The following is a 27,473-nucleotide window of genomic DNA, read 5'->3' as shown; positions in this document are numbered from 1 at the left end:
AGCGCCTGCTCGGGTACACCGAGGAGAATTCAGAATGTCAAATTCACCTAACAAGCATGTCTTTCGGGACATGTGGGCTAGGCTGTCAAATAATATATATTTTCACATCCCAGTTATCTTGACTACATTTTCTCCCACCCTTTTGTAAGAACACGATTCAATTCTTCCAGTTTCTGTCTCCATTACATCTGTTCTGATGGATGTCATTTTCCATAACACTGTTTCCAACAAGTCTTTTTTCGTTAACCAAATTCCCCTTCACCATGGTTGACTGGGCCATTGGCTATGTTTAGCCCATTAACCACATCTTGGCACTTGCCTTTCCTCCCAGAATCATGAGCAGGCTCCCCCTTGTCCTCACCTTCCATCCCATCAATCTCAAATATTCAATAGATCACCCTGCCATTTCATCATATCCTTCGGGATGATACCTCCAAAAACCATCTTACCCTTTACTTCAGCATTCGCAAAAGGTGCTACTTCCTCCACAACATTCTGGTTCACAATTGAATCACCCCCAACACCTCGCTCGTTTCCAACTGCACTTTGTAAGCCTAGAGAATGCAGCACTTGCCCTTGTAGCTCTTTGACTCCCAGCTCAAGTCCTGAACACCCCTTCCGAGTGAAACAGTAATTTATTTGCACAACTTTCAATTCCGCATAACGTATTCACTGTGAACAATGCGGCCTCCTCTACATTGGGAAAACAGAGATGGCTGATCACTTTCAGAGGCATGACGGAGCTTCTGATAGCTTTTCACTTTAATTCTCCACTCCAATCTCACTCTGGCAACTATCCTTAGCCTCCCATCTCACAGTGCTGAGGTCCCAGGTTCGATCCCGGCTCTGGGTCACTGTCCATGTAGAGTTTGCACATTCTCCCCATGTTTGCGTGGGTTTTGCCCACACAACCAAAAAGATGTGCAAGCTAGGTGGATTGGCCACGCTAAATTGCTCCTTAATTGGAAAAAATTGAATTGGATACTCCAAATGTAAAAAAAAAAGTTTGAGGGTCATCAACTTAAATGGTCTCAGATCAAGGACAGTTAGCGATGGACAATAAGTGCTGGCCCAGCCAGCTAAGCTTCTGATAGCACCCCGTGAATTAGTGAAAAAAACAACACTTTTACAGCCTTAACTCAACAATTTAAAATCCAAAAAAAACTAGCAGTGGTTACAATTCTGCTGTTGTTGATTACACCTCCGAGATCCATCTGTTGTTTATTTACCTGTCCCCTGCCCTATTACCTTTATCATTTAGTCTCTCCTGCCTTCCCTTTTTTGCTGTTTCCTCCCACCACTGTATACTCAAAATCTGTTACACTGTTCCATTTCTGGTGAAGATTATCTTGGTTTCTCTCTCCACAGAGCTGCTTGATACTTCCTTCATCTCAAGAATGTCATCCATGCCTTCAGCTGTCCACATCCCAAGCCTTGGAGAAGTTTAAGCACTGGAGCTCAACCACCTCCCTTTCCTCCTTTTAGACACGAGCTAAAACCTCTGTTTGACCAAGCTTTTGGCTATCTCTCTTAACTTCTTCTTTAGCATGCTGTCAGTTTTTGTCTGATTACAGTCCTGTGAAGTGCATCAGGATGTTTTACAACCTTAATTGTACTATAAAAATGCAAGTTATTTTTATGAATAGCACAGAAATTTTGTCATTCAGAAACACTCGTAAATTATGTAGAATAATATGCTAATTGGTATACTCTAATCAATTTATATAACAATGGAGGTGGATAGTTACCATTTTTCCATCCCAAAACAAAGTTCTACAAATCCCAAGACAAAAATGGTAAACAATGATCAGCACATAGCACCAGCAGATGGAGCTATAACGGGGGGAGGGAAATATAAATCACAGGATGATTATACTTGATGTTAATCAAGTCAGCTGAGACTGCAAACACAGTACAAACCTCGATTAAAACCAGGCCTTTTTGCTCCTTGTGCTTCAGTATATCACCATATATGATGCATTTACTGCCAAGCTACAAGGACAGCCCAACAGTATTTTGTTTTGAAGCATGGTTTTGATATTTCAAGAATACTGACATAAAAGTGTTAATGTGCGATTAGCAATGTGTAGTCTTTGCCTTCAGAGAAATGTTCACCACCCGTATGCTCTGTAGCTGGCATAATGGTTTGCGGATCACAAATACAACTTGCTGCCCTAACATGTAGCGAACTTGTCAGTTCATAAAACAAACTATTCTCACCTCAATAACAGCCTCCCCGTAACAGCCTCCCCGAACAGGCGTCGGAATGTGGCGACTAGGGGCTTTTCACAGTAACTTCATTTGAAGCCTACTTGTGACAATAAGCGATTTTCATTTCATTTCCATTTCATTTCATTAGGAGTCCCAAAATAAACCTGTGAAGCTACAGTTCTCCACCTACTGGGCCATTGTGAGGTAGTTAGCTATCCCTAACATTGGGGGCAAAAAAAATGGGGGCAAGCCACCAGGTGCTCATGTTTCTTCTGTCAGGCATGAGAGACTGGCAAAATTCATCCATCTTGGAGAGCTGCATGGCAAATTTAAAATGGAGAGGGGACTGCATTAAAATGTCATGAACAAAATTTCCAAATTATAATCAAGAGGACTAACCACTCGAGAGACCAGCAGCTAAATTCAACAGGAGCTATACAGTGAAATGTCCATCTAATCTCACGTCAGTCAGTGGGAATCATTACCTATTTAACTTTGGTAATTTAATCTCACTTTCAACATGTGGTGTTACAGTTTTGAAGTCTGCAATATCATTAAGTGTTGTATTTGTCGGGTGGATTTAACCTCTCAGACGTTCCATTCCTTTAAAATTACCCAGATCAATACCGTTTTATTTGTCCCAAAGATGTTGCCATTTTATCTTGTGGATATAGAGACAAGACATAATCTGGGAGGACTACCAGGAGGCACAACTATCTCAAGCTCTCTGCAAACATTATTTACAACACACAAGACATATTCCAGAAACAAAGACGTGTCCTTCACTGACATTCCCTTTTTCTACAGATAAAGGGATGAGGCTCTTGTTTGTTTGGCATATCGTCATACTCTTTTCTCCCTTAGAGAATAGTGTGGAGCATTGGAAGAATTTATAAACTGGATAACAACTCACTGAACCATATCATAAAGTGCTGGAATTAGACTTATAGCCAGGGCCTTCCAGTTCAAATGTGCCATCAACTGAGCCCCAAAGCCTGGGTGAATTAAGAAGTTATTAAATACTATAATTGCAGATACGGTGGTTGGTGAAATATATATTTGGTGTATGTAAAATCAGAGGTACTTTTATAAATAAGTAGTACCCCAATACCAGTTTGTGTAAAAAAAGCTGACCAGAAGGGTATTTCATGCCTGAATTTAGACTAATTTTCAGAGTTGAGGAAAAGGGAGGGCATGTGATTAATAACCTAAGGCTTGGAACATGTGTGTTTCAAATTCAGCATCTTTCATGCATGTGCAAGCATTTGAACAAGACCCTAAAAGGCTACTAAACGCTGAAATTGAAAAATATAGATGTTGTCAGAAACACTGAGGTTTCAAGTACTGGAGTCTGGACACGTGGCAAAGGAATCACCGAGTATACCCGTGACCCCAAGCATGCAGTGGCTGGAGACACCTGGAGAAAATAGTAAAAGGAAATCACGGGACATCAAATCGATGGAGATCACGGTCCCAACAGATATATTTCCTGTTTCTAATGTGATATATTGCATAACATTTATAAAATTATATTCAGCTGGACCAGTTTTACAAAAAGCAACATGCAACAAAACGGATGCTTAATTTAAAGAAAACTGAACAATCAGCAGAATTTGGATGTGTGAGATATTCTAACTAAAATCCAATTGAAAGTTGGGGTTATGTGATGGGAGCGTGGGAGAGACTGCGTTTTCATGAGCTCCAGCTCTGCTCATCTTTTAAGTTTTTAAAAAATCCATTTACACATTTTTAAAATGTCTTTTCTTGGCATACATTTGTACGTAGATTTGGTCAATATTTTAGCACTATTGAGTGCAGACAAAAATGTTTAAATCCTCATTGATTTATGGAAGAGTTGGGGTTGGGCCTTCTCATTAGCGGTGCAGCTGGTTTTGGGAGGCTTCCTACCCTGACGATGCAGTGTGTTCCGACAGATGATGGTTGCTAGTGATGAGTTGATCTGCCCAAATGTCTCAGCTCTGTGATGCAGGTCGGCAAAGCCCAATTTCAAGAGTTGGGAGGTGCACGAGAAGGTTCTTGTAACCACTGACTCCGGTGGATCGAGGGAGCATATTTAACCCTGGTCTGAGGCCTGGGGTTGGATTTGCCTTCTGAACCCTGGTCAAACGTTGTCCTGTTCCTGATGTGGGTCGAGAGGAGTTGGCCAGGTCACCTCCCCCTACCCCCCACTGGAGCCTGGACTGTCAGCCACCTGGGTTCAGCTGGCACAGCAAGTTGGAAGCAATGAGGTTTGTTGAAATCCTTGGAAGATCCTGAAGAGTGCTCACTGACTTTGATCCTTCTTTATCCTTGATTTCTGCTTTCTTTGTGAGCCAGTGGAGAAGTCTTTATCCTGATAACTGTCTCGCATCTCAGATGTTATCTTGGATTTCGCTCCCTGATAATTACATTGTTGTCGTCGTCAATTTATTTGCTTGCAGGGAAGTGAATATTTTAGGTGTGATGTCCTGCATTTATAAGTTAATATGTTACGCTGAATGTTGAATTCATGATTTGAGCAAAATATCTTTATCCTCGGGTATCCTGCAGGGGGAGGGGGTTGGAGCAAGGGAGACAAGTAGAGCTAGAGTGGGAGGACAGGTGGAGGCTTGGCAGGATTAGTTCTGTCCTTGCTATGTTCGAGGAAGGTCCTCCAATGAAAGCTTCTCTTTTTTGTTTTGTTTAGTGCCCTTTCCTTTTTCGGGCCCAGGCAGACTCTTATCCTGTTGAGGACTGGGATTTGTTTGGCTAGACTTGATGTTTGGTGGTGCTCGATCCTCTCCTTGACATTCTGCAGTTGTATCACAGCAATCTGTTCCGACCCAAGCCTGGAGAAGAGGTTAATTTGCGCTGTTGAGTGTTAGTCAATGTCCCCTTTAGTGCTGGGGTTCTTAGGATATTGTTTTCCTTTGAAGCTCTGGGTATAATGTAGGTCTGTAATGTTGCCTGTATTGTTTTGGTGCCAATGGGTCCTATACTCGTTAAGGGAATATGTTGGGAATTTTGTCCCCGATTCATCTGGACTTGTTCCTATTCTTGCGATGACTATTGTTTTACATCTGTCGATACCTGTGGCTTACTTTCCTCTTTTGTTTTGAGGTGATTTTTGGAAAAAAAAATTAAATAAAAAAAAAGACTTTTTAAACCCCAATTTAAGACTTCACAAGTTCATTACCATATCCTGTTCGAAAGTAAAATTATCCATAGATGTTTTGAAAATCACAAATCAATCTTGGGCACAATACAGTAGCATTTTCCATTATTAGTTTCTTAGTTCCATTCAAACTATCCTCAGGCTAATATTGCCTTTTGTTTCAATGACCTGCCCTCTAACTTAAGGTCAGAATTAGGTTCCTCATTGACGATTCTGTGTTGGGCTCCATTCATACCTTTGCCAGCCTTCAGCAGGGACTGTATAACATCCAGTTTATAAGTGGCAGATTCTGACAAGATAACAATCAAGAGGAAAGTTAGCCATATCCCCATGGTCTTCAACACATCATCATTGCCCAACAACATTTTGGGAGGTGTATGTGGACTTCCAAGAGGCATTTGATAAAGCGTCACATAATTGGAATCAAAGGGACACTGGCAGCATGGAAACGAAGTTGGCCGAGTGGCATGAAACAGTCGTTCTTCTGATGAGAAGAAGGTGTTTTCCCCCCAGAGTTCTGTACGAGGCCGACTGCTTTTCTCGATCTTGATTAACGACTTCAACTTGGGTGTACATGGCACACTTCCAAAATTGAGAACTTTTTATTATTGTGAACCTCAAGTAGGATAGCGGCAGACTTGAGTGCAATTCTGGAATTCACATTGTAGGTGGGATGTGATAACACTGCAAAAAGACTAACCAGGATGTTGCCTGGGCTAGAGAGTTTTAGTTATGAAGAGAGATTGGGTAGACTGGGGTTGTTTTCCTTAGAGCAGAGAAGAACAGGGGAGACATGATTGAGATCTGTAAAATTAAGAGGGGCATTGAAGGGCGGTGCAGTGGTTAGCACTGCTGTCTCACAGCACCAGGGACCTGGGTCCAATTCCAGTCTTGGATGACTGTCTGTGTGGAGTCTCACATTCTCCCAGAGTCTGCGAAGGTTTCTTCAGAGTGCTGCGGTTTCCTCCCACAGTCCAAAGATGTGCCGGTTAGGTGGTTTGGCCATGCTAAATTGCCCCTTCGTGTCCAGGAATGTACGGGTTAAGTGGGGTTGAAGGGATGGTTGGGGTATTCTTTCGGAGGGTCGGTGCAGACCTGATGGGCCAAATGACCATCTTCTGCACTGTAGAAATTCTAGAATACACGAGACAAAAAGAAACCTTTCCCCTGGTTGGAGGGAGCAATCACCACGGACATAGATTTAAGGGGCAGGAGGTTTAGATGCGATGCGAGGAAAATCTTTTACATACAGAGGGTAGGGAGAGTCTGGAACTCACTGCCTGTAAGGGTGGTGGAAGCAGAGACCCTCATAAGATCCAGGAGCAGGAGTAGGCCATCTGGCCCCTCGAGCCTGCTCCGCCATTCAATAAGATCATAGCTCATCTTTTTGTGGACTCAGCTCCACTTACCCACCTGTTCACTATAACACTCAATTATTCTACTATTCAAAAATCTATCCATCTTTGCCATAAAAACATTGAAAGAGGTAGCCCTCAACTGCTTCACTGGGTAGGGATTTACAGCCTTGTGTGTAAAAAAAGTTCCTCCTCAACTCAGTCCTCAATCTGCTCCCCCTTATTTTGAGACTATGTCCCTGAAGTTCTATTTCACTCACCAGTGGAGACAACCTTCCTGCTTCTATCTTATCTATTCTCGTCATAATTTTACATGTTTCTATAATATCCCCCTCATTCTTCTAGATTCCAATGAGTATAGTCCCAGTCTACTCAGTCTCTCCTCATAAACCAATTCTCCAACTCCAGGATCAACCTAGTGAATATCCTCTCCAGTGCCATTACCTCCTTTCTCAAGTGAGACCAAAACTGTACACAGTACTCCCGGCGTGACCTCACCAGCACCCTATACAGCTGCAACATAACCTCCCTGTTTTTATACTCCATCCCTCTCGCAACAAAGGACAAAATTCCATTTGTATTTTTTTTTAAATTTAGAGTACCCAATTCATTTTTTCCAATTAAGGGGCAATTTAGCATGGCCAATCCATCTGGCCTGCACATCTTTGGGTTGTGGGGGCGAAACCCATGCAAACATGGGGAAAATGTGCAAACTCCACACGGACAGTGACCCAGAGCTGGGATCGAATCAAGGACCTTGGTGCTGTGAGGCAGCAATGCTAACCACTGCGCTGCCCTAGCCATTTGTCTTCTCAATTACCTGCTACACCTGCAAACCAACTTTGGATAACATTTAAGAAGTACTTAGAATCGCTTCTCAGCCTTTTAGCCAAGATGAGGTCAGGTCTAATGCCTGGATCTGGTATGTCTCTCTTGTGGAGGCCATGAATTGGATTCAATTTGAATTGGTTTTTGGAGCAGGCAAGGAGCTGGATTATGGATTTGTCCCTGTCCATACTGAGCTCTGGCTTTGTAACAGTGATAAAAGTAATTTTTTTAAAAAGTAGTACTTAGATGTGCACTTGTGATGCCAAGGCATACAAGGCTATGGGCCAAGTGCTGAAAAATGGGATTAGAATAGTTAGGTGGATGTTTTGACTGGTGCAGATGTAATGGGCCAAAGGGCCTTTTCTGAACTGCAGACCTCAAATGACTCTTATGACTCAAAGAGGACATAAGTTAATGGAATGGGCAGACATGGCAGATGAAATTATTGCAAAAAAATGTGAAGTGATATATTTTGGCAGGAAAAACTAGGAGTGGCAACATGAGCTAAATTGTACAATTGTAAAGCAGATGCAGAACAGAGATCTACACAAATTATTGAAGGCGACAGGGCAGTTTGAGGAAGTGGCTCAAAAGATCCTGGGCTTTTTAATCAAAACACGGAGTACAAAAGTAGGAAAAATATTGTGAAAGCCTCAACTGGTGTACTTAGTTTCTAAGTTAACATTTCAGGATGAACGTGAAGGCTTTAAAGTAATGCTGAAAAGAATTAGGGGCCTCATGTCACCGAGGATCCGGGTTCGATCCCGGTCCACTGTTAGTGTGGAGTTTGCACATTCTCCCAGTGTCTGCGTGGGTCTCGCCCCCACAACCCAATGAGGTACAGGGTAGGTGGATTGGCCACACTAAATTGCCCTTTAATTGGAAAAAAAAAGAATTGGGTACTTTAAATTGAACAAAAAGGAGTGAAAAAAAGAAAAAAAATTACCAAAATAATTCCAGGGATGCAATGACTGGAAAAGCTGGGGTTGTTCATCTTAGAAGGCAGAGAGGAGGAAATAGATGGAAGCGTGTAAAATCATCAGGGGTCTCAACAAATTAGATGGGGAGAAACTGTTCCCATTGACAGGGGGATCACAGGGTACAGATTTAGGGTGATTTGCAAAAGAACAAAAGGCAGCACGAGACAACATTTTTTTAATGCAGAAAGGGGTTAGAATCTGGAATGCATCCCAGGAGGGTGCAGGTAGCAGATTAAAATCGTGGTTTTCAAAACATAATTGGATAGGCACATTAAGACAAGGAACTTTCAGGGTTATAGGAATAGGTGGTATGAGTCTAATTGAACAGCTCTTGCAGAAAGGTGGTGCAGACCCAACAAGTCCAATGATCTCCTTCTGTGTTGAAACTATTTCAAAGTTCCATAACTTCATGGTATTCAATACAAATTTATAACCCAGCCTGGAATGCTTGGGACAAAGTAATTCCCCCCCCCCCCCCCCCCCCCCCCAATTGGGTTAAAAGCCAGAAATATGGTTAGAATAATTTCTGTCTGCAGAGACAAACACATTTTTAATGTTGTCGTATCAGATACAAGTTGATTAGGCTCCACAGGAACCACAATTTTTCTGAACAGCAGGAGGTTAGGAGGTCCAGGACACACATACTTTTAACCACTAGTCACTAATTCAAATTCAACATCCACATATGTGTGATATGCTTTACAGACACCTCCTGCTGCAAACAATTAATATGATTAATGATACACACATTCACACACAAAATTGCTCACCACAAATGATTTGATACAAATAATATTAAACACAATAGTGTAGTTGTTGCTTTACTGTAGTAGTGAAGCAGAATTTAAGTTGAAATCCTTCCCTGGCTGCACAAGAATCTAAATTCAGTTATTACTATATATATATATATATATATATACACACACACACTCATGAATGGGTTTTAGGTATTGAAATCAGCTGTCTTTATCTGGCCTTTACCAATATGGTTGCCTCTTAACTGCTTTCCAAAGCAGTCACGCAAGCCACACAGCAGTATCAAGATCATAAGACATAGGAGCAGAATTAGCCACTCAGCCCATTCAATCATGGCTGATATTTTTCTCATCCTCATTCTCCTGCCTTCTCCCTATTACCCCCGATCTGCGGCAAAGAGTTCCACAGATTCACCACCCTCTGGCTGAAGAAATTCCTCCTCATCTCCGTTTTAAAGGATCGTCCCTTCAGTCGGAGATTGTGTCTAGTTTTTCCGACAAGTGGAAACATCCTCTCCACATCCACACTATCCATTTAGAAGGTAGATCACCAACTCCTACTCTGAGTAACTAGGTATGGGCAATAATTTCCAACCTTGACAGCAATGCCGCCATCTTGGGAAAACAAGCTCAATGCTCACAAGTCAACTATGCTGGTAAACATAACCATAGTGGACCCATTTATCTTTTCAGAGAGGTTTTGACTGAGGGAAGAATATTGGTCAAGGCACTAGAAGGAGACAGAAATGCAGTTTATCATCAAGTCTGAAGGACAGCATTTCTGACAATGTGGTTCTGCTTCAGTACTGAAGTAATGCATGAGCCCAGCTTTTGCACCAAATCCTGAATAAGTGTCAAATTCACAAACATTATCCCAGTTTTGAAATGCCTATCACCAAGCTTAGCTGGCATACAATGTCAAAGCTAATAAGAAAAAAGTGGACCAGATGTGTAGTCTGCTCTATTTTAAATCCATTGTTTACACATGAAGTATTGGAATGATAAAGCCTGGAAGGAGCCCATTCAGCTCATCATGCCTGTGCTGGCTCCTTGGGTCAAATCATTCAATTAATCTCACACTACAGTGGTTAAGAAAGCATATGGTATACTTGCCTTTATTAGCCATAGAGTTTAAGAGCAGGAAGGTTAGGTTAAGCTGGAAATGTATAAAATATTGGTTAGACCACAGCTAGAGTATTGTGTGCAGTTCTGGAATCCACATTACAGGAGGGATGTGATAGCACTGGAAAGGGTGCAGAGGAGATTTATCAAGATGTTGATTGGGTGGAGAGTGTTTATTATGAAGATAGAGTGTTTATTATGAAGATAGATTGAATTGTTTTCCTTTGAGCACAGGAGAGTGAGGGAGGAAATGATTGAGATTTATAAAATTAAGAGGAGCACAGATAGAGTAGACAGGATCAAACTTTCTCCTTGGTGGAGGGGGTCAATGACCAGAGGGTATACATTTAACGCAAGGGGCAGGAGGCCAAAGGGGATGTGAGGAACAACTTCTTTACCGAGTGGAATTCGCAGCCTGAAAGGGTGGTGGAGGCAGAGACCCTCAGAACATTTAAGAGTATTTAGACGGGCACTTGCAATCGCAGGGCACACAAGACTATAGGCCCAAGTGCTGGAAAATAGGATTAGAATGGTGGTTGTTTTTGACTGGCACGGACATGATTCGCCTTTTCGGTGCCTCATGTTTCTATGACTCTGACACTCCTACACTATCCCCATAGCCCTGTAATTCTTTTTCCCTTAAACCGTTTGTCCAATTCTGCTACACTGGCAACATCATCTTTACCAATGGGATCTTGCGTCCACAAGGTCTCCTTTGTGATCCCTAATTTGACCCACCTGCCTTCTGACTGTCCTCTTACTATTCTCAAAGATGTCTACGTTATTTTTATGTTACGTGCTGATCTATTCTCATACCCTTTCTTAATCTTCACATATTTTCTTTTCAAAAGATCTTTTTTGTAATTTCTGTATTCAGCTTTTTTCTCTCCTAGATTATTTTTACAATTGACATAAGCCTCTTTTTGGTCATAAGCCTCCTTTTTATGTCTCATTTTAACCTCAGTCATCCAGGGAGCTATGGATTTAATTGCCCATCCTTCATCATAGAAATACATTTACTCCCATCTCTTCTTTGAAGCTCTGCTAAAGTAGTAGTACATTCTAAAATTTAAGAGCAATATAGTCATCATGTGAGGAGTGCAGCACTCGAGTACTATAACACGGCAGCACGGTAGCACGGTGGTTAGCATAAATGCTTCACAGCTCCAGGGTCCCAGGTTCGATTCCCGGCTGGGTCACTGTCTGTGTGGAGTCTGCACATCCTCCCAGTGTGTGCGTGGGTTTCCTCCGGGTGCTCCGGTTTCCTCCCACAGTCCAAAGATGTACGGGTTAGGTGGATTGGCCATGCTAAACTGCCCGTAGTGTCCTAAAGAGTAAGGTTAAGGGGGGGGGGGGGGGGGGGGGGGGGTTGTTGGGTTATGGGTATAGGGTGGATACGTGGGTTTTAGTAGGGTGATCATTGCTCGGCACAACATAGAGGGCCGAAGGGCCTGTTCTGTGCTGTTCTATGTTCTATAACAGATGTTTAATTAATTTAAACTAATTTCCTCCTTCAGTGATGCATCTCACCTTTTAGGTTATAGAGAAGAGTTATTGTTGGAGGAACTTTGAGTAGGATACAAGTTATTCCTTGAATATTTGCCCACACTCCCACCTTAACATACACCAGTAAGAGTGTTACTTCAGGAGGGTACTGCAGTTTCCAGAAAAACTGTTGCAAAATAAACACCAACTGATCTCCTTAATTTAGTGAGATAGCTTTCATATTGAATGTATTCATATTGAATGTAAACTATTAAAAAGGTACAATAAAACTGAAGTTAACCGTGAGCCTTAACAAACAGGCCAAGTGAATTCCATTCATACCCGTCGTACACGACATTAAATATTCCAGCTCATGTTCTCCGAATAAGTCATTATATGTTGCTCCAGTCATTATTCCGTTAAACTCAAAACTACCACTAAAAGCTACAAACTGTAAAGGGTAAATTTGGAATTTTTTTTTCTGTATTTCATGAAGATTCTTAGAATACTTAATTATTTTATATATTAAAGTCCATCCGAGATATTACAAAAAGATGATTTCCATTTCCCACGGGTAGACTCAATTTATAATCTATTACCCCACATGATTAAGGTTACTAAATTTGTGGACCACTGTGGTTTGAATAAATGGCTGTAAATGTGTTTATTAAATAGTAAACATACCTCGTTTGGTTTTTGAGAGCCATCAGGACTAATTCGGAAAGATCCCACTTGAATAGTCTTCTTTGGATCCACCTTCTTAATTGCCCAGTCTATTTCAGCTACTAATGCCCTGCAAACTTAAGTTAAAAACAAAATCATGTCAAATAACTGCAAAAAGATAAGAGGTTATTTTTCCACTAAAATGCTTTTACATATTGGTAGAATAGCTTCCCTTTTCTCCATGGTAAAGAAATCTAAAGCATTCAGTTGTCTTGACAATCTAGTGGAAGTTTTCTACCAAATTGTAGTATGCAAACAAATGGGCATTGGCACATGAAAAAATTTGTGAAACCCTCAAATTATGTGCAAAAATCCCAGTTTTTAAAAACACCATCAGTTCTGGCCAGTGCACTGATATACTGTGAAATCAAAACCCCATGGGTGTGGGAAAATCTTTAAAGCCACCGAACATCATTCCTCTCAGAGCACACATCTCTAAATATTATCTGAACTAAAAGTATTATCCCAAATGAAAAATTACATCACAAAGCTTGATGAGATTTAGATTAGAATGCAAAACAATTCTGTCTCCTTGGACCTGGCAGTTTGTATAGATCTTTGAAGAAGGGGAGGTACTGAAATAAACAAATATGAAAATTCAACAAGAACATCGAATCTTAAAATATTCTATGAGATGAGGTTACAACAGCTCGCTTGTGTTGGCACATTACCCTGGACTATCTCATTTGAAGCATATAGCCAACAAACCTCCAATGCAAACCAATGTTTCCAAATTCTTGTTGAAGATTAATATTGTACAGATAAAGGACTTGCACCTTTGTAATATTGGGATTTATATGACTACAGTGTTAGTTATTTCTCATGTCATTCAGGAGTCTGCTTTGACTACGAGGAATGATGATCTGGCATGATCAGTGCAGCATGGTGGCACAGTGGTTTGCACTGTGCCAGGAACCTGGGTTTGATTCTGGCCTTGGGTGGCTATGTGGAGTTTGCACATTCTCCCCGTGTCTGGGGGATGGCAAGGTATCAGTGGCGGTGATTAAAGCGAGGTGGGAGGAAGAGTTGGGAGAGGTATGGAGGAGGGGCTGTGGTGTGAGGTGCTCTGGAGGGAAACACTCAACCTCGCGTGTGTGGTTGAGGCTGATACAGTTGAAGGTGTTATACAAGGCACACGTCACGAGGGCGAATTTGAGCCAACTGAGGGGGTCGAAGATGTGTGTGAGCGCTATGGGAGGAGTCCTGCAAACCATGTTTACATGTTTTGGTTCTATCCAAAACTGGAGGGGTTCTGGAGGGAGGTCTTTAAAAGGTCATCTTGGGGGTGGTACGTGTGGTTTGAACCAGGGTCTCTAGAAGCCATTTTCAGGGTCTCGGACCAGCTCAGGCTGCAGGCAGGTGCAGGGTCAGATGTCTTAGCCTTCGCCTCGCTGATTGCCCAAAAGCGGGACCTGTTGGGGGTGGAGCAGCTTCTCCACTCTGTGCCTCAGCTTAGCGGGGGGGCCTGCTGGAATTTTTCACGCTCAAGAAGGTGAAGTTTGAGTGGGGGACGATGGAAGGGTTCAACAATTCATGAGCATTGTTTATCCTCCACTTTCAAGAATTGGATGCCGTTGAACATTGGGGGGGGGGGGGGGCGTATTGTTTATCATGTATTTTTATTTAAATGTCGCTTCGTTGGCACTTTCCATCACTTTACTAATGAAAAAGAGTGGCCGATAGGGCAGTACTTAGCCAGATTGGATTTCTCCTACTTTTTGTGGACAGGACATCCACATCGCTGGGTAGATGCCAGTGGTGTCGCTGTACTGGAACAGCTTGATAAGGGCACAGCTAGTTCTGAAGCACAAGTCTTCAGTACTATTGCTGGAATATTGTGAGGGCCCATAACCTTGGCAGTATCCAGTGCCTTCAGCAGATTCTTGATATCACGTGGATGGAATCAAATTGGCTGAAAACTGGCATCTGTGATAGTGGGGAACTTGGGAGGAGGTGGAGATGAATAATCCACTCAGCATTTCTCACCGAAGATTGTTGCAAATGCTTCAGCCTCATGTTTTTGCCAAGAAATGTGCGTTTTTCTGACTGGATGCCCGAGTTCACTGGGGTCCTGCAGGGATAAGTGGGGACCTTGCTGTTTTCTTTATCCATCAGTACATTAGTGGATGTTACGAAAATTGGTGGAGTGGTAAATAATAAACTTTCGATTACAGGACAATATGAGCAGGCTGGTCAGATGGGCTAATCAGTGGCAAATGGAATTCATTGCGGATTAGTGAGAGGTAATGCACGTGGGCAGGATAAACAATGCAAGGGAATACACAACGAATGGCAGGACCCTGGGAAGCACCAGGGATTAAAGAGAGCTTGGTGTGCATGTACACTGGTCCCTTAAGGGCAGGTAGATACAGGAGGTTAAGGGGGCTTTTGGGCATAGAGTTTAAGAGCAAGGTGGTTATACTGGAACTCTAGGCTAGAATAAGGTGTACAGTTCTAGAATACACATTAGTGGTGGTAGGTAATAGCACTGAAAAGGCTGCGGAGACGGGAAGAAACATTTCCCCTTGGTGGGGGGGCTACTTGCATGCCAAACATGCGATTGACGGAGCTAAACAATCCCCCTCTGCCCTTTACTGGCTGAGGGCGGTGGAGGCAGGGACCCTCCCAACGTTCAAGAAGTTATTATTTAAATATGCGATGCCAAAACATACAAGGCTATGGACCAAGTGCTGGAAAATAGGATTCGTTCGGTGGTTGTTTTTGACCGTAGCAGGGACGAGGGGCTGAAGGTCCTTCTCTGTGCTGTTGAGCTCAATCTCTGTGGTATGCTGGGCTGCCCCACATCATTGAAGTTGGGGATATTTGGAGAGTCTCCTCCTCCAATGTTGTTTAATTGTCTACCAGCATTCACAATTCGAAGTGGCAGGTTTGCAGCGCATAGATCTGATCTTGTTGTGAGATCGCTTAGTTCTGTCAATCACATGTTTGGCATGCAAGTAGCTCAGTGTTGTAATTTTACCAAGTTGACATATCATTCTTGGGTTGTACTGATGCTGCTCACTGCATACCCTCTTGCATTGTTCATTGAATGAGTTGTTCCCCTGGCTTGGAGGTAATGGTAGTGGGAGATATGCCAGGCCATGAGGTTACAGATTGTGACTGTTTACAATTCTGCTTCTGCCCAAAGCCTCTCAGATGCCCAGTGGAGAGGCAAGGTCCGTTTGAAATCCATCCCATTTAACACAGTGGAAGTGGAACACAACACAATGGAGGATATCCTCAATGTGAAGTGGGACTTGCCTCCACAAGAACTGCGCAGTAGTCACTCTTACCAATACGGTCATGGACAGATGCATCTGTGACAGGTGAATTGGTGAAGAGGGTGGATGTTTATCCCTCTAGTTGGTTCCCTTGTCACCACCAAAGACCCAGTCTAACAGCTATGTCCTTTAGGACTCTTGCCAGCTCAGTCAGGCATGCTGCTGTTAAGCCACTCTTGCTGATGGTCATTGCAGCCCCCCACACAGAATATATTCTGTTCCCTTGCCACCCTCAGTGCTTTCTTCAACATGGATGAGTTTTGATGCATCAGCTGTGGGGGGGTATAGCACAAGAACAGGTCCTTCGGCCCTCCAAGCATGCGCCAACCATGCTGCCCGTCTAAACTAAAATCTTCCACACTGCCTGGGTCTGGACCCCTCTATTCCCATCCTATTCATGTATTTGTTAAGATGCCCCTTAAACGTCACGATCGCCCCTGCTTCCATCACCGCCTCCGGCAGCAAGTTCCAGACACCCACTACCTTCTGTGTAAAAAAAAAAAAAGCTCGCCTCACACATCTCCAAACCTGGCCCCTCGCACCTTCAACCTATGCCCCCAAGTAATTGGCCCCTCTACTCTTGGAAAAAGCCTCTGACTATCCACTCTGTCTATGCCCCTCATAATTTTGTAGACCTCTATCAGGTCGCCCCTCAACCTAGTTCGTTCCAGAACAAACCAAGTTTATTCAACCTCTCCTCATAGCTAATGCCCTGCATACCAGGCAACATCCTGGTAAATCTCTTCTGCACCCTCTACATCCTTCTGGTAGTGTGGCGACCAGAACTGAACCCGATATTCCAAGTGTGGCCTAACTAAGGTTCGATACAGCTGCAAAATGACTTGCCAATTTTTATACTAAATGCCCCGGCCAATGAAGGTAAGCATGCCGTATGCCTTCTTGACTACCTTCTCCACCGGTGTTGCCCCTATCAGTGACCTGTGGACCTGTACACCAAGATCACTCTGACTGTCAATACTCGAGGGTTCTACCATTCACTGTGTATTCCGACCTGTATCAGACCGTCCAAAATGCATCACCTCACATTTGTCCGAATTAAACTCCATCTACCATCTCGCCACCCAAGTCTCCAAACGATCTAAATCCTTCTGTATCCTCTGACAGTCCTCATCGCTATCCGCAAATCCACCAACCTTTGTGTCGTCCGCAAACTTACTAATCAGACCAGTTACATTTTCCTCCAAATCATTTATATATACTACGAACAGCAAAAGTCCCAGCACTGATCCCTGCAGAACACCACTAGTCACAGCCCTCCAATTAGAAATGCACCCTTCCATTGCTATTCTCTGCCTATGACCTAGCCAGTTCTGTATCCATCTTGCCAGCTCACCTCTGATCCCATGTGACTTCACCTTTTGTATCAGTCTGCCATGAGGGACCTTGTCAAAGGCCTTGCTGAAGTCCATATAGACAACATCCACTGCCCTACCTGCATCAATCATTGTGACATCTTCAAAAAACTCTTATCAAGAGACACAACCTCCCCTTTACAAAACGGTGCTGCCTCTCGCGAATACGACCCCTTGCTTCCAAGTGGGAGTAGATCCTGTCTCGAAGAATTCTCTCCAGTAATTTCCCCACCACTGATGTAAGGTTCACCAGCCTGTAGTTCCCAGTATTATCCTTGCTACCCTTCTTAAACAAAGGAACAACATTGGCTATTCTCCAGTCCTCTGGGACATCACCTGAAGACAGTGAGGATCCAAAGATGTGTGTCATGGCCTCAGCAATTTCCTCTCTCGCCTCCTTCAGTATCCCATCAGGCCCTGGGGACTTATCTACCGTAATATTTTTCAAGACACCCAACACCTCTTCTTTTTGCATCTCAATGTGACCCAGGATATCTACAAACCCTTCTCCAGACTCAACATCCACCAATTCCTTCTCTTTGGTGAATACTGATGCAAAGTATTCATTTAGTCCCTCGCCCTTTACCTCTGGCTCCACACATAGATTCCCTCCCTTGTCCTTCAGTGTGCCAACCCTTTGCCTGGCTACCCTCTTGCTTTTTTATGTACGTGTAAAAAGCCTTGGGATTTTCCTTAACCCTATTTGCCAATGACTTTTTGTGACCCCTTTCAATTCTCCTGACTCTTACTGAAGTTCCTTCCTACTTTCCTTATATTCCACACATGTCTCGTCTGTTCCCAGCTTCCTAGCCATGACAAATGCCTTTTTCTTTTTGACGAGGCCTACAATAACCCTCGTTATCCAAAGATTGTGAAATTTGCCTTATTTATCCTTCTTCCTCACAGGAAGATGCCGATTCGGAATTCCTTTCAACTGACATTTGAAAGCCTCCCACATGTCAGATGTTGATTCACCCTCCAACATCCACCCCCAATCTACGTTCGTCAGTTCCCACCTGATAATTGTTATAATTAGCCTTCCCCCATTTTAACACATTCACCAGAGAGCCACTCTTATCCTTGTCCACCAGCACTTTAAAACTTACTGAATTGTGGTCACTGTTCACGAAATGCTCCCCTACCGAAACTTCAACCACCTGGCCGGGCTCATTCCCCAATACCAGGTCCAGTACAGCCCCTTCCCTAGTTGGACTATCTACATATTGTTTTGAGAAGCCCTATTGGATACTCCTTACAGACTCTGCCCCGTCCAAGCTCCTAGCATTAAGTGAGTACCAGTCAATATTGGGGAAGTTAAAGTCTCCCATCACGCCAACCCTGTTGCTTTTACTCCTTTCCAAAATCTGCCTACCTATCTGCTCCTCCATCTCCTGCTGGTTGTTGGGTAGCCTGTTGTCGACCCCCAACATTTTGACTGCACCCTTCTTGTTCCTGATCTCTACCCATATAGCCTCGCTGCCCTCTGAGGTGTCCTCCTGCAGTACAGGTGTGATATTCTCCCTAACCAGTTGTGCAACTCCTCCGCCCCTTTTACCTCCCCCTCTATCCCAGGATTTAGATGTTTCAGGCGGAAGTTTAGCTGCCAATCCTGTCCTTCCCTCAACCCCAGGTCTCTGTAATGGCAACATCATCATAGATCTACGTACTAATCCAAGCTCTAAGTTCATCTGCCTCACTTGTTATACTTCTTGCATTAAAACATATGCACTTCAGGCCACCAGTCCCGCTGTTTTCAGCAACATCTCCCTGTCTGCTCTTCCTCGGAACCATAATGGCCCTATTTCCTAGTTCTCCCTCAATTTTTTCACCTTCTCATCTGTTGCTCTGGTGTCCACCCCCTGCCATACTAGTTTAAACCATCCCGTGTGACACTAGCAAACCTCGCAGCCAGGATATTTATGACTCCAGTTTAGATGCAACCCGTACTTCTTATACAGGTCACACCTGCCCCGAAGAGCTCCCAGTGGTCCAGATAACAAACCCACCCTATCACACCAGCTGCTCTATATTCTTATTTCTAGCCTCACTGGCACATGGAGTAATCCTGAGATTACAACCCTTGAGGTCCTGTCTTTTAACTTTCTGCCGAGCTCCCTGAACACCTGCTGCAGGACCTCATCCCCCTTCCCATCTATGTCGTTAGTAACAATATGTACCACGACTTCTGCCTCTTTGCCCTTCCCCTTCAGGATGCCCGCTGCCCATTCGAAGACATCCTGGACCGTGGCACCAGGGAGGCAACATACCATCCTGAAGTCTCTTTCACGTCCACAGAAGCACCTATGTGTGCCCCTGACTATAGAGTCCCCCATGACTATTGCTCTTCTGTGCTTTGACCCTCCCTGAACATCAGAGCCAGCCGTGGTGCCACTGCACTGTGCTGCTGCTGTTTTCCCCGATAGGCTATTGCCCCCCCGACATTATCCAAAGTTACCACCTGCTCGAGAGGGGGACAACCATAGGGGATTCCTGCACTGACCACCTGCCCCTTCTGGTGGTCACATCAAAGCGCCTGCACCTTGGGTGTGATCACATTTCTGTAACTGCTATCTATGACACTTTCCACCACCTGCATGCTCCCAAGTGCATCCAACTGCAGCTCCAACCGAACCATGCGGTCTGTGAGGAGCTCCAGTTAGGTGCACTTTCTGCAATTGGAGCCATCCGGGACACCGGTAGCTTCCTGGACCTGCCACATCACACAGTCACAGTACTAAACCCCTCTAATTGACATTGTGTTAATTAATTAGTAAAATAAATTTTAAATTTTTTTTTTTTTAAAGTTACTGTTAACTATGATTCCTAGCACTAGATTTCTACTATAAAAATGTGAAAGCTAAATATAGTCCTCTCCGATCTCTGGCTGAGATACCCCTCTAAATTATGATTAAGGAATTAATTATGTTTAATTAGTTTATCAATGTTTAATTTTTAAATTTAGTGGAGATTCCCTATCAGCCAATCAGGTCACAGCTTTCCTGTGACGTAACTTTTCCGTTCCCCCCCCCCCCCCCCCCCCCCCCGGCAAATCGGATCACTCGAAATAGCAGAATATCTATCACTTCCTGTTCCCAAGCTGCTCCCCGGCTCTCTCTCGCCCCTGAAAATGAAGGCTGCTGGAACCTGGGGGTAAGATTTTATAACACTTACCTTCCCAGGGTGCTCCCTGGTTTTCTCTGCTTCCCAGAATGCACTCTGGATCCCTCCCTGCTGATCACCAGTTACAAAGCCAAATGAAGGAAACAGCACCTCCTCCCACTCCGCGCCGAATTACCACACTGCCCAAATTACCAAGCTCCAATTCCCACTCTGGCTGTGTCTCACTCACTCAGGCTGATGTCTCCTGCACCTGCACAAAGCTTACTTAGTGCGCTGTCTGTCTGTCTGTTATACAGAACCCAGCTAAACAAGATGAGTCACACAATTTAATCTTCAAATAGAAGAGTACAATGTGCACCCTTGTGCCACTAAACAGGCCTCACGTGACCGACAGATAACTGCCTCTCAGCAATTAGGGTGGGAGCAGCTTCAGCCAATCAGACACTTGAGCGAGACACTGACCTTTTAACTGAAAAACAATTTTGAAGATTTAATTACCACACTGCCCAAATTACAAAGTTCCAATTCCCACTCTGGCTGCATCTCACTCACTCAGGCGGTGTCTCCCTCACCTGCGCAAAGTACAACCACGCTAAACTAATGCTAGAGTCCGCCAAGTGACAATTCTACTAGTTTTGGCTCAAGCCCCCAGGCTGCGTCTCCTTCACCTGCGCAAAGCTTCTCCTTCACCTGCGCAAAGTACAACCACGCCAGACTAATGCGCGCGTACGCCAAGAGACAGCTCTACTAGTTTTAGCTCAAGCACCATTAATAACGAGAACTTTTCACGTTTGGCATTCTAGTACCTCAGCTGTTGCCAGTTGGTCCACCCAGTCTCATTCCCTTTAGACATCAGAGCTGTTCGATACAATCGAATGGCTTGTTGGGCCATTTCAGAGGGCAGCTAAGAGTCAACCAGACTGCTGTGGGTTTGGGAGTTACATGAATACCAGACCAGCCAAGGGCAGCACGCTTTCTTCCCTCAAGGGAATTGGTGAACCAAGTGGCTTTTTACAACAATTGACAATGGTTTTGTGGTCACACAGTCACATATCAGGTTTGCTTTTAATCCAGATTTGAAATTCCCCGAGTTGCCATTGCAGGATTTTAACCCATGTCCCCAAAGCATTAGCTTGGACCTCTGGATTACTAGTCCTTTCACTTTCTATTACAGTATTTACTCAAAATATTCAGGTGTACTCAGTGGACATGACATATTCCTTGCAAATCGGTGTTGATTCTCTTCAAATCACCACCCGAGTGCTCAGTCACCCTGTCCTTACTATATATTCCAATAACTTCCATGCAGCAGTAGATAGGACCAACAAATCTACAATTTCCTGGTTGCTTGGACCTTTCTTAAATAACAAGGTTACATTTGCAATTTTCCATCCAAAAAGGGGACAATTCCTAAATAAGAAAGGTTTGCAAGGTTACGACGAAAGCATTCATTTTCTCACAAACTTCCTTTAAAATGCTGGGCGGAAATCAGATTATGGGGATTTTGTCAATCTCAGTCTCATTATTGTTTCTAATACTGTTTTCTCTGTTTATGTCACCTTTAGCGAGTCCCAGTCTTTATACATTCATGGTTAGCTTCCCTGCAACATCAGGTGTATTATCCCCTTCCTCCGCTATGAAAACTGACAAAGTTATCAAAAAGTGCACCACTTATTTTCATTTCCAATATGGCCCACGTTTGAAGGACCACATTACCCTTGGCTATAGTAAAAAAAAAGTTTTAATCCTGATGTTGCTTGCAAGTTTCCTTTTGTAGCTTTCACTATCCTTTTTGTCACTCTTTGAAGGTCTTTACATTACTCCATGTCCCCTGCACTTACACCATTTTCGGAATTTATGTTTTTCTTAACTATTCTTCGATTTTTTTAAAATTCATTTACGGGATGGAGGCGTCACTGGTTAGGCCAGTATTTATTGCCCATCCCTAGTTGCCCTTAGGAAGATGGTGGTGAGCTGCTTTCCTGAACCGCTGTATTACCAGAGGGGTAGGTACACCCACTGTGCTGTTAGGGCGAGAGTTCCAGGATTTTGATCTACCGACAGTGAAGGAATGGCCGATATACTTCCAAGTCAGGATGAATTGAAGGGGAACTCCAGGTGGTGGGGTTCCCAGGTAGTGGTCGTGGTTTTGGAAGGTGCTGTCAAAGGAACCTTGGCAAGTTACTACAGTGCATCTTGTGGATGGTACACACGGCTGCAACTGTTCATTGGTGGTGGAGAGTTTGAATGTTTGTGGAAGGGGGAAAAAAAAAAAAACAATCGAGCAGGTTACTTTGCCCTGGATGGTGTTGAGCTTCTTGAGTTTTGTTGGAGCTGCACTCCTCCAGGCAAGTGGAGAGTATTGCATTACACTCCTGGCTTACGCTTCGTCAATGGTTGACAGTCTTTTGGGGCTGGGGGGGGGGGGGGGGGGGGGGGGGAGGGGGTACTGTAAGAAATCAGGTGGTGAGTTACATCTCAGGATTCCTAGCCTTTGACCTGCCCTGGTAGCCAGTATTATGGCTCATAAAGCCAAGACCCTTTATGCTATTTTATCAGCTTTCTCTATTTTATTAGAGGCTGGGTTAGCTCAGTGGGCTAGGCAGCTGGGTGTGATGCAGACCAAGACCAGCAGCGCGGTTCAATTCCCCTACCAGCTGAGAATTCGGAATTCTCCCTGTGAACCCAAACAGGCGACGAGGGGCTTTTCATAGTAACTTCAATGCAGTGTTAATGTAAGCCTACTTGTGACAATAAAGATTATTTATTTGTTCATTCATCCTGTTGCCTTTAAAAAAAATGGTGTACATTTATCTGCAAGTCCCTCCGCTCCTTCACCCCCTATAAATGCATCACTTCACACAAATTGAATCAACCATTTCACGTCCTCCTCATGTTTGTTGCTATCCTTCACATAGTTTGTTACATTTCCAAGCTTTATATCACCTACAAATTTTGGAAGTGTGCACCTATGACAATTCCAGATTATAAATCAAAAACAGTGGCCCCAATACAAAACCCAAGGGGACACCACTGCATTATTCCATCTAGTATAAAAATCAACCATTCCTGACTACTCGCAGTCAATTTGTACCCACAGTACCATGACCCCTTTAATCCCATGGCCTTTATACCGTTGATTTAAAAAAATTTTAGACATCAAAGCGATGTGTTTTGTAGGTGTGCAGCATAACATGGAGGTCTTTTTCTACAATCAGTTGAGTTATGAAATGAGTACATGTTTATTACATATGAACGTTTAAAAAGTTAACAAACATTGGGTATTGGCTCATTCTTCAATGTACAGGCAATAGCTGCTGATTATCAATTGCAACAGTGTAATTTGTTCTCATGGGTGACGTTGTGCTGTTCGGAACACTGACAGGTTTATTCATCCTTTAGGCAGCTCTTGCTGTGGTGACTTTTTGTTTACACATTGATCTAATCACATTGACAACGTAACCATGATAGTTTATCTTTTGATTGAAAAACTGTTTTTCAGTCAAAGAACAATGCCAAATTGCTTCAATTTCAAATAGATAGTGCAAGTGCAAGCCAAGATGGAAGTCGCCAAAATAAAATAATAGAAATTGACATGAGGAAAAATGGTTCAAAAATTTTATTTTCCTTTGATTTTGTCATGCTAATCCTCCTTTTCATCACTTTGCTCCCACGTACACTTTTCTTAGAATTAACACACCATACAACAAGGAAAACACGAGGATAGGCAAATAAGGTGCAAAACAAGTTTTAATAAAAAAACAAAGGCAGGGAGAAAGAAATGCATTTCTATAAAGTATTAGAGCTTGTTAATGTAAACAATTCTTTGGACCTTCACAGCACGTACAAGTCAAACGATTTGGAGGCAGACAGGTTAATGAAAAGAAAAATGGCTGGATTATACTCTCCAGAGGAATGTGTAAGGCAGTTTGTGGCTTTATAAGAGATTGCAGAATGTCACAAGGCTCAAGGGAAACCAATTTAAATTTGTTTCAGTGATTTTTGTGAAGCTTTGACCTACTATCTCGTGCAACCATCATGAAGTGGGAAAGCTATGGGAATATATGGCCATATTTTAGATTTTGTTTTTAGTTTGTCTGCAGCTCCAGTACAAACAAAGCATCCAGTATTTAAAAAATGCAAGTTTATTACAATTAACATACCTTGCTTTAAAATTTCTTTAAGGAACATGCCCAAGATACCAAAAAATTGTATATTTGCATATATTTAAATCATCAGATTAAGATAATACATTGTCATCCGATTTTATTTGGTTAACCAAATCAAACATTCTGGTCTACGCTTTGCCAGAGCTTGAAGGGCAGAAATGCGTTACTCATTCCTCATTGGTTCTGCGATGGAAAGCAAGAAGCTAACTCTAGATAACGGGTAAAAGAAAGTGTAACTTCGCACTTTAACTTTATCAGAATTTTATTTGCTACACTTTATATTAAACATATATATGAAATAATTCTTCCAGTTTGAAGTCTCAAACTTTTGCACAGACAAGATTTTCTGTCTGTTTTTGTGATGCAAAATCTTTCTATTTCTGAAATCAGGAACTAAATAAAGCTTGGGGAAACCTACACACAATAAACTGAGGGAAGAAACACTACCTTGCTTATGTTTCAAACTGGTCCTGCTGCACTTTAGGAGGAACAGTCATTTGGTCAGTGTTGTTGACTTGCCAGTGTGTTATGCTGATGCAGTGTGCAAATATAAGACAAGAATTTACACAATAACGATCTGAAATGGTGTTGTGCTAGTGGCCTCTAGAGGGAGATAGCACAAGTTTCCTGGGCCATTTTATCTGCATTTGTATTGGTAAGAAAATGCAGTGTTTCCACCATAGCGGACAAGCTGATAAGACAAAAACACTGCTTGGCTCTTTGCATTTCCTCTCGAGTTACTTTAAAATATATGTTTAATTTTACGATCCAGTTAGGGACCTGTAACCCACAACATTCCACAATTTCAAACCAAAAATAATCTATTATACAAAGTCAGAAAGTAAAACAGTCTACAAAATCTATCTTGTACCCCGAGCATTCAGAATAAACAATTAATGAATTAACAGGTAAACTGTGGTCAAACACACTGCACATTAAATGGCAGATGCAACAGAGACAGATCCCACACATTTCTCAGCAACCCACCCAGATGTCAGACCACCTTGAGTGACAAATTCTCAAAGACCAGTTAAAACTCTCCCTCACGAGCAATTTCAACTCCACTTTCAACAAAAAAAATCTAGCCTCCAAATTCCATCAAAAGCCATTCTGACTCAGACCACCTCAATAACTGCACAGGCAATCTCTTCTCCAATGACTTCATTCCACAGGATTCATAACCCTTCAAGAAGAGGTGGCAGTGTGAGGATTAATTAGAGGCAGGAGTGAAGACCACTATAGTCACTAAGCGAGCATTACCCTGTGTTCTTGGAACTCCAGTCTCCCAGCTGCACCAAGGTATAAATGATTAGAGGGGATATTAGGAAGTACTTTTCACAAGGTGGTAGGTGGCTGGAATTCACTCTCCAGATTGGTGGTTGCGGTGGAGGCCCTCAACTCATTTAAAAGAGATACCTGGATCTACATCTGACGTGCTGTAATCTTAACGGCTACAGACTGGATGCTGGAAAATGGGATTAGAATGGGTGACTTTTTTCAGCTGGCACAAACAATAGACTGAATGGTCTATTTCGGAGCTGTAGCTTTTCTTTTGTTTTATAGCTTCTCGAAGCACCAATTTCCTCCAGCACAGAAACAGTGATTATACACCACCGTCTCAGTTCCTCAGAATGTACCTGCTAACAGTTCCCAGTGTTTCTCTGTCAGCTGCAAACACACAAGGTCCAAAGAGCAACTTACCCCTTTCCCAGCAAACAGAATCTGAAACCAGAGAAACGGCATACACTCCACCCATGTCCACAATAGCATAGCCTTTTAGGATTCATTGAAGCTTTTCAACTAACTTAGCTCTAACTAAATTCCAAAACAAAACATCCTGGGAGACTGAACCGATTTGCACATTTACAGGGGGCCAGAAGGCTTGCATCACCTGCACTCTTCCAGGAATTAAAGCTGCCAGGAAGCCAACTCACTCCATGCCAGCCAACCATGCACCCGTAACACTCGCAGGCAGGCTAAATTGTTGGAGTGAGCGAGTCCCACCCTCAGGAGCTGCTGGTCAATTTGTCTGGCAGCTCCAGTAGCACCAAAATCTTATTAGTGGGTGCTGCTGGGACTGGCAGTCCCAAGAACGCGACCCAATGGATCCCACAGTGAGGTAAGTCCTAGGTGTTGGGCAGGGAGGATTTGGCTATCCAGGAAGGGGTTTGCAGCATGGTTTTGGAGATCAGGGCGGGAGGGACGGAGGGAGGGAGGGCCCCCCATCCCACACAAGATAGTAAGGGCCCCCCATCCCACACAAGATAGTAAACTATTTTCACCAAACAGCCTACCCATTCCCATCATATTAGAGTGAGGGCAGCAGATTATCAGGGTCGATTGGCTTAACATACTCAATTGACCCTTATTTCTTTCAGCACTCGTTCACCTATTGTGTTAGGGGGAGAAGCAAGATGGGGGTGGGGGGTTGTACACCCACCCTATTTAAATACCCCCAGCAAATATGCTTGGCAGAAGTATACAACATGCACTCCCACATCTCAAACTCGTAAAATCTAACCTTAGATCTCCAGCTACATTAATCCACCTGCTGTAATAGGATCTTACCTTTCTAGCTGTTAGCCCCTTAACTCAGCATGGCCCAAAGTGTAACAGACTCAAAGCTGCTTCAGTTGCATTTGTCTCATTTTCTCCAGTTAAACTGGAATCTTCCAATAAATAAAAATGACCTCCAAAATATCATGAACCATGAACTAGATATTTGTGCCATGAACTTGTTTTACTGTTGGGCAGCCAACACAGAGGTGCTGTTAGGTTGGTTCGGAGACCAGGAGGCTTCCTGGATTCGAATGGAGTCAGGGTCATGAAGGGGGTCGTGTCGGGAGGCATTGGCGACGGCCTCTCTGCTGTTTCCTCCAGCAAAGTATTTGTCGCATTTGGTGGTTATTTCCAGGTT

General features: G+C 43.3%; 1 protein-coding gene across 4 annotated transcripts in view; it reads right to left on the bottom strand.

Moving 5' to 3' along the window:
- The window catches only part of LOC119966538 (protein canopy homolog 1-like), a 113,276-nt gene that overhangs the window by 40,871 nt on the left and 44,932 nt on the right, over window positions 1-27,473 (bottom strand). For all 4 annotated transcript variants that reach the window (XM_038798395.1, XM_038798394.1, XM_038798397.1 and 1 more), the window contains one exon: window positions 12,575-12,690. In XM_038798395.1, the coding sequence (XP_038654323.1) occupies window positions 12,575-12,690 (116 nt within the window). The remainder of the gene's footprint in view (window positions 1-12,574; window positions 12,691-27,473) is intronic.

This window comes from Scyliorhinus canicula, chromosome 5, assembly GCF_902713615.1.
Source record: "Scyliorhinus canicula chromosome 5, sScyCan1.1, whole genome shotgun sequence".
NCBI lineage: Eukaryota > Metazoa > Chordata > Chondrichthyes > Carcharhiniformes > Scyliorhinidae > Scyliorhinus > Scyliorhinus canicula.
This window is presented reverse-complemented; position numbering and strand designations above follow the sequence as displayed.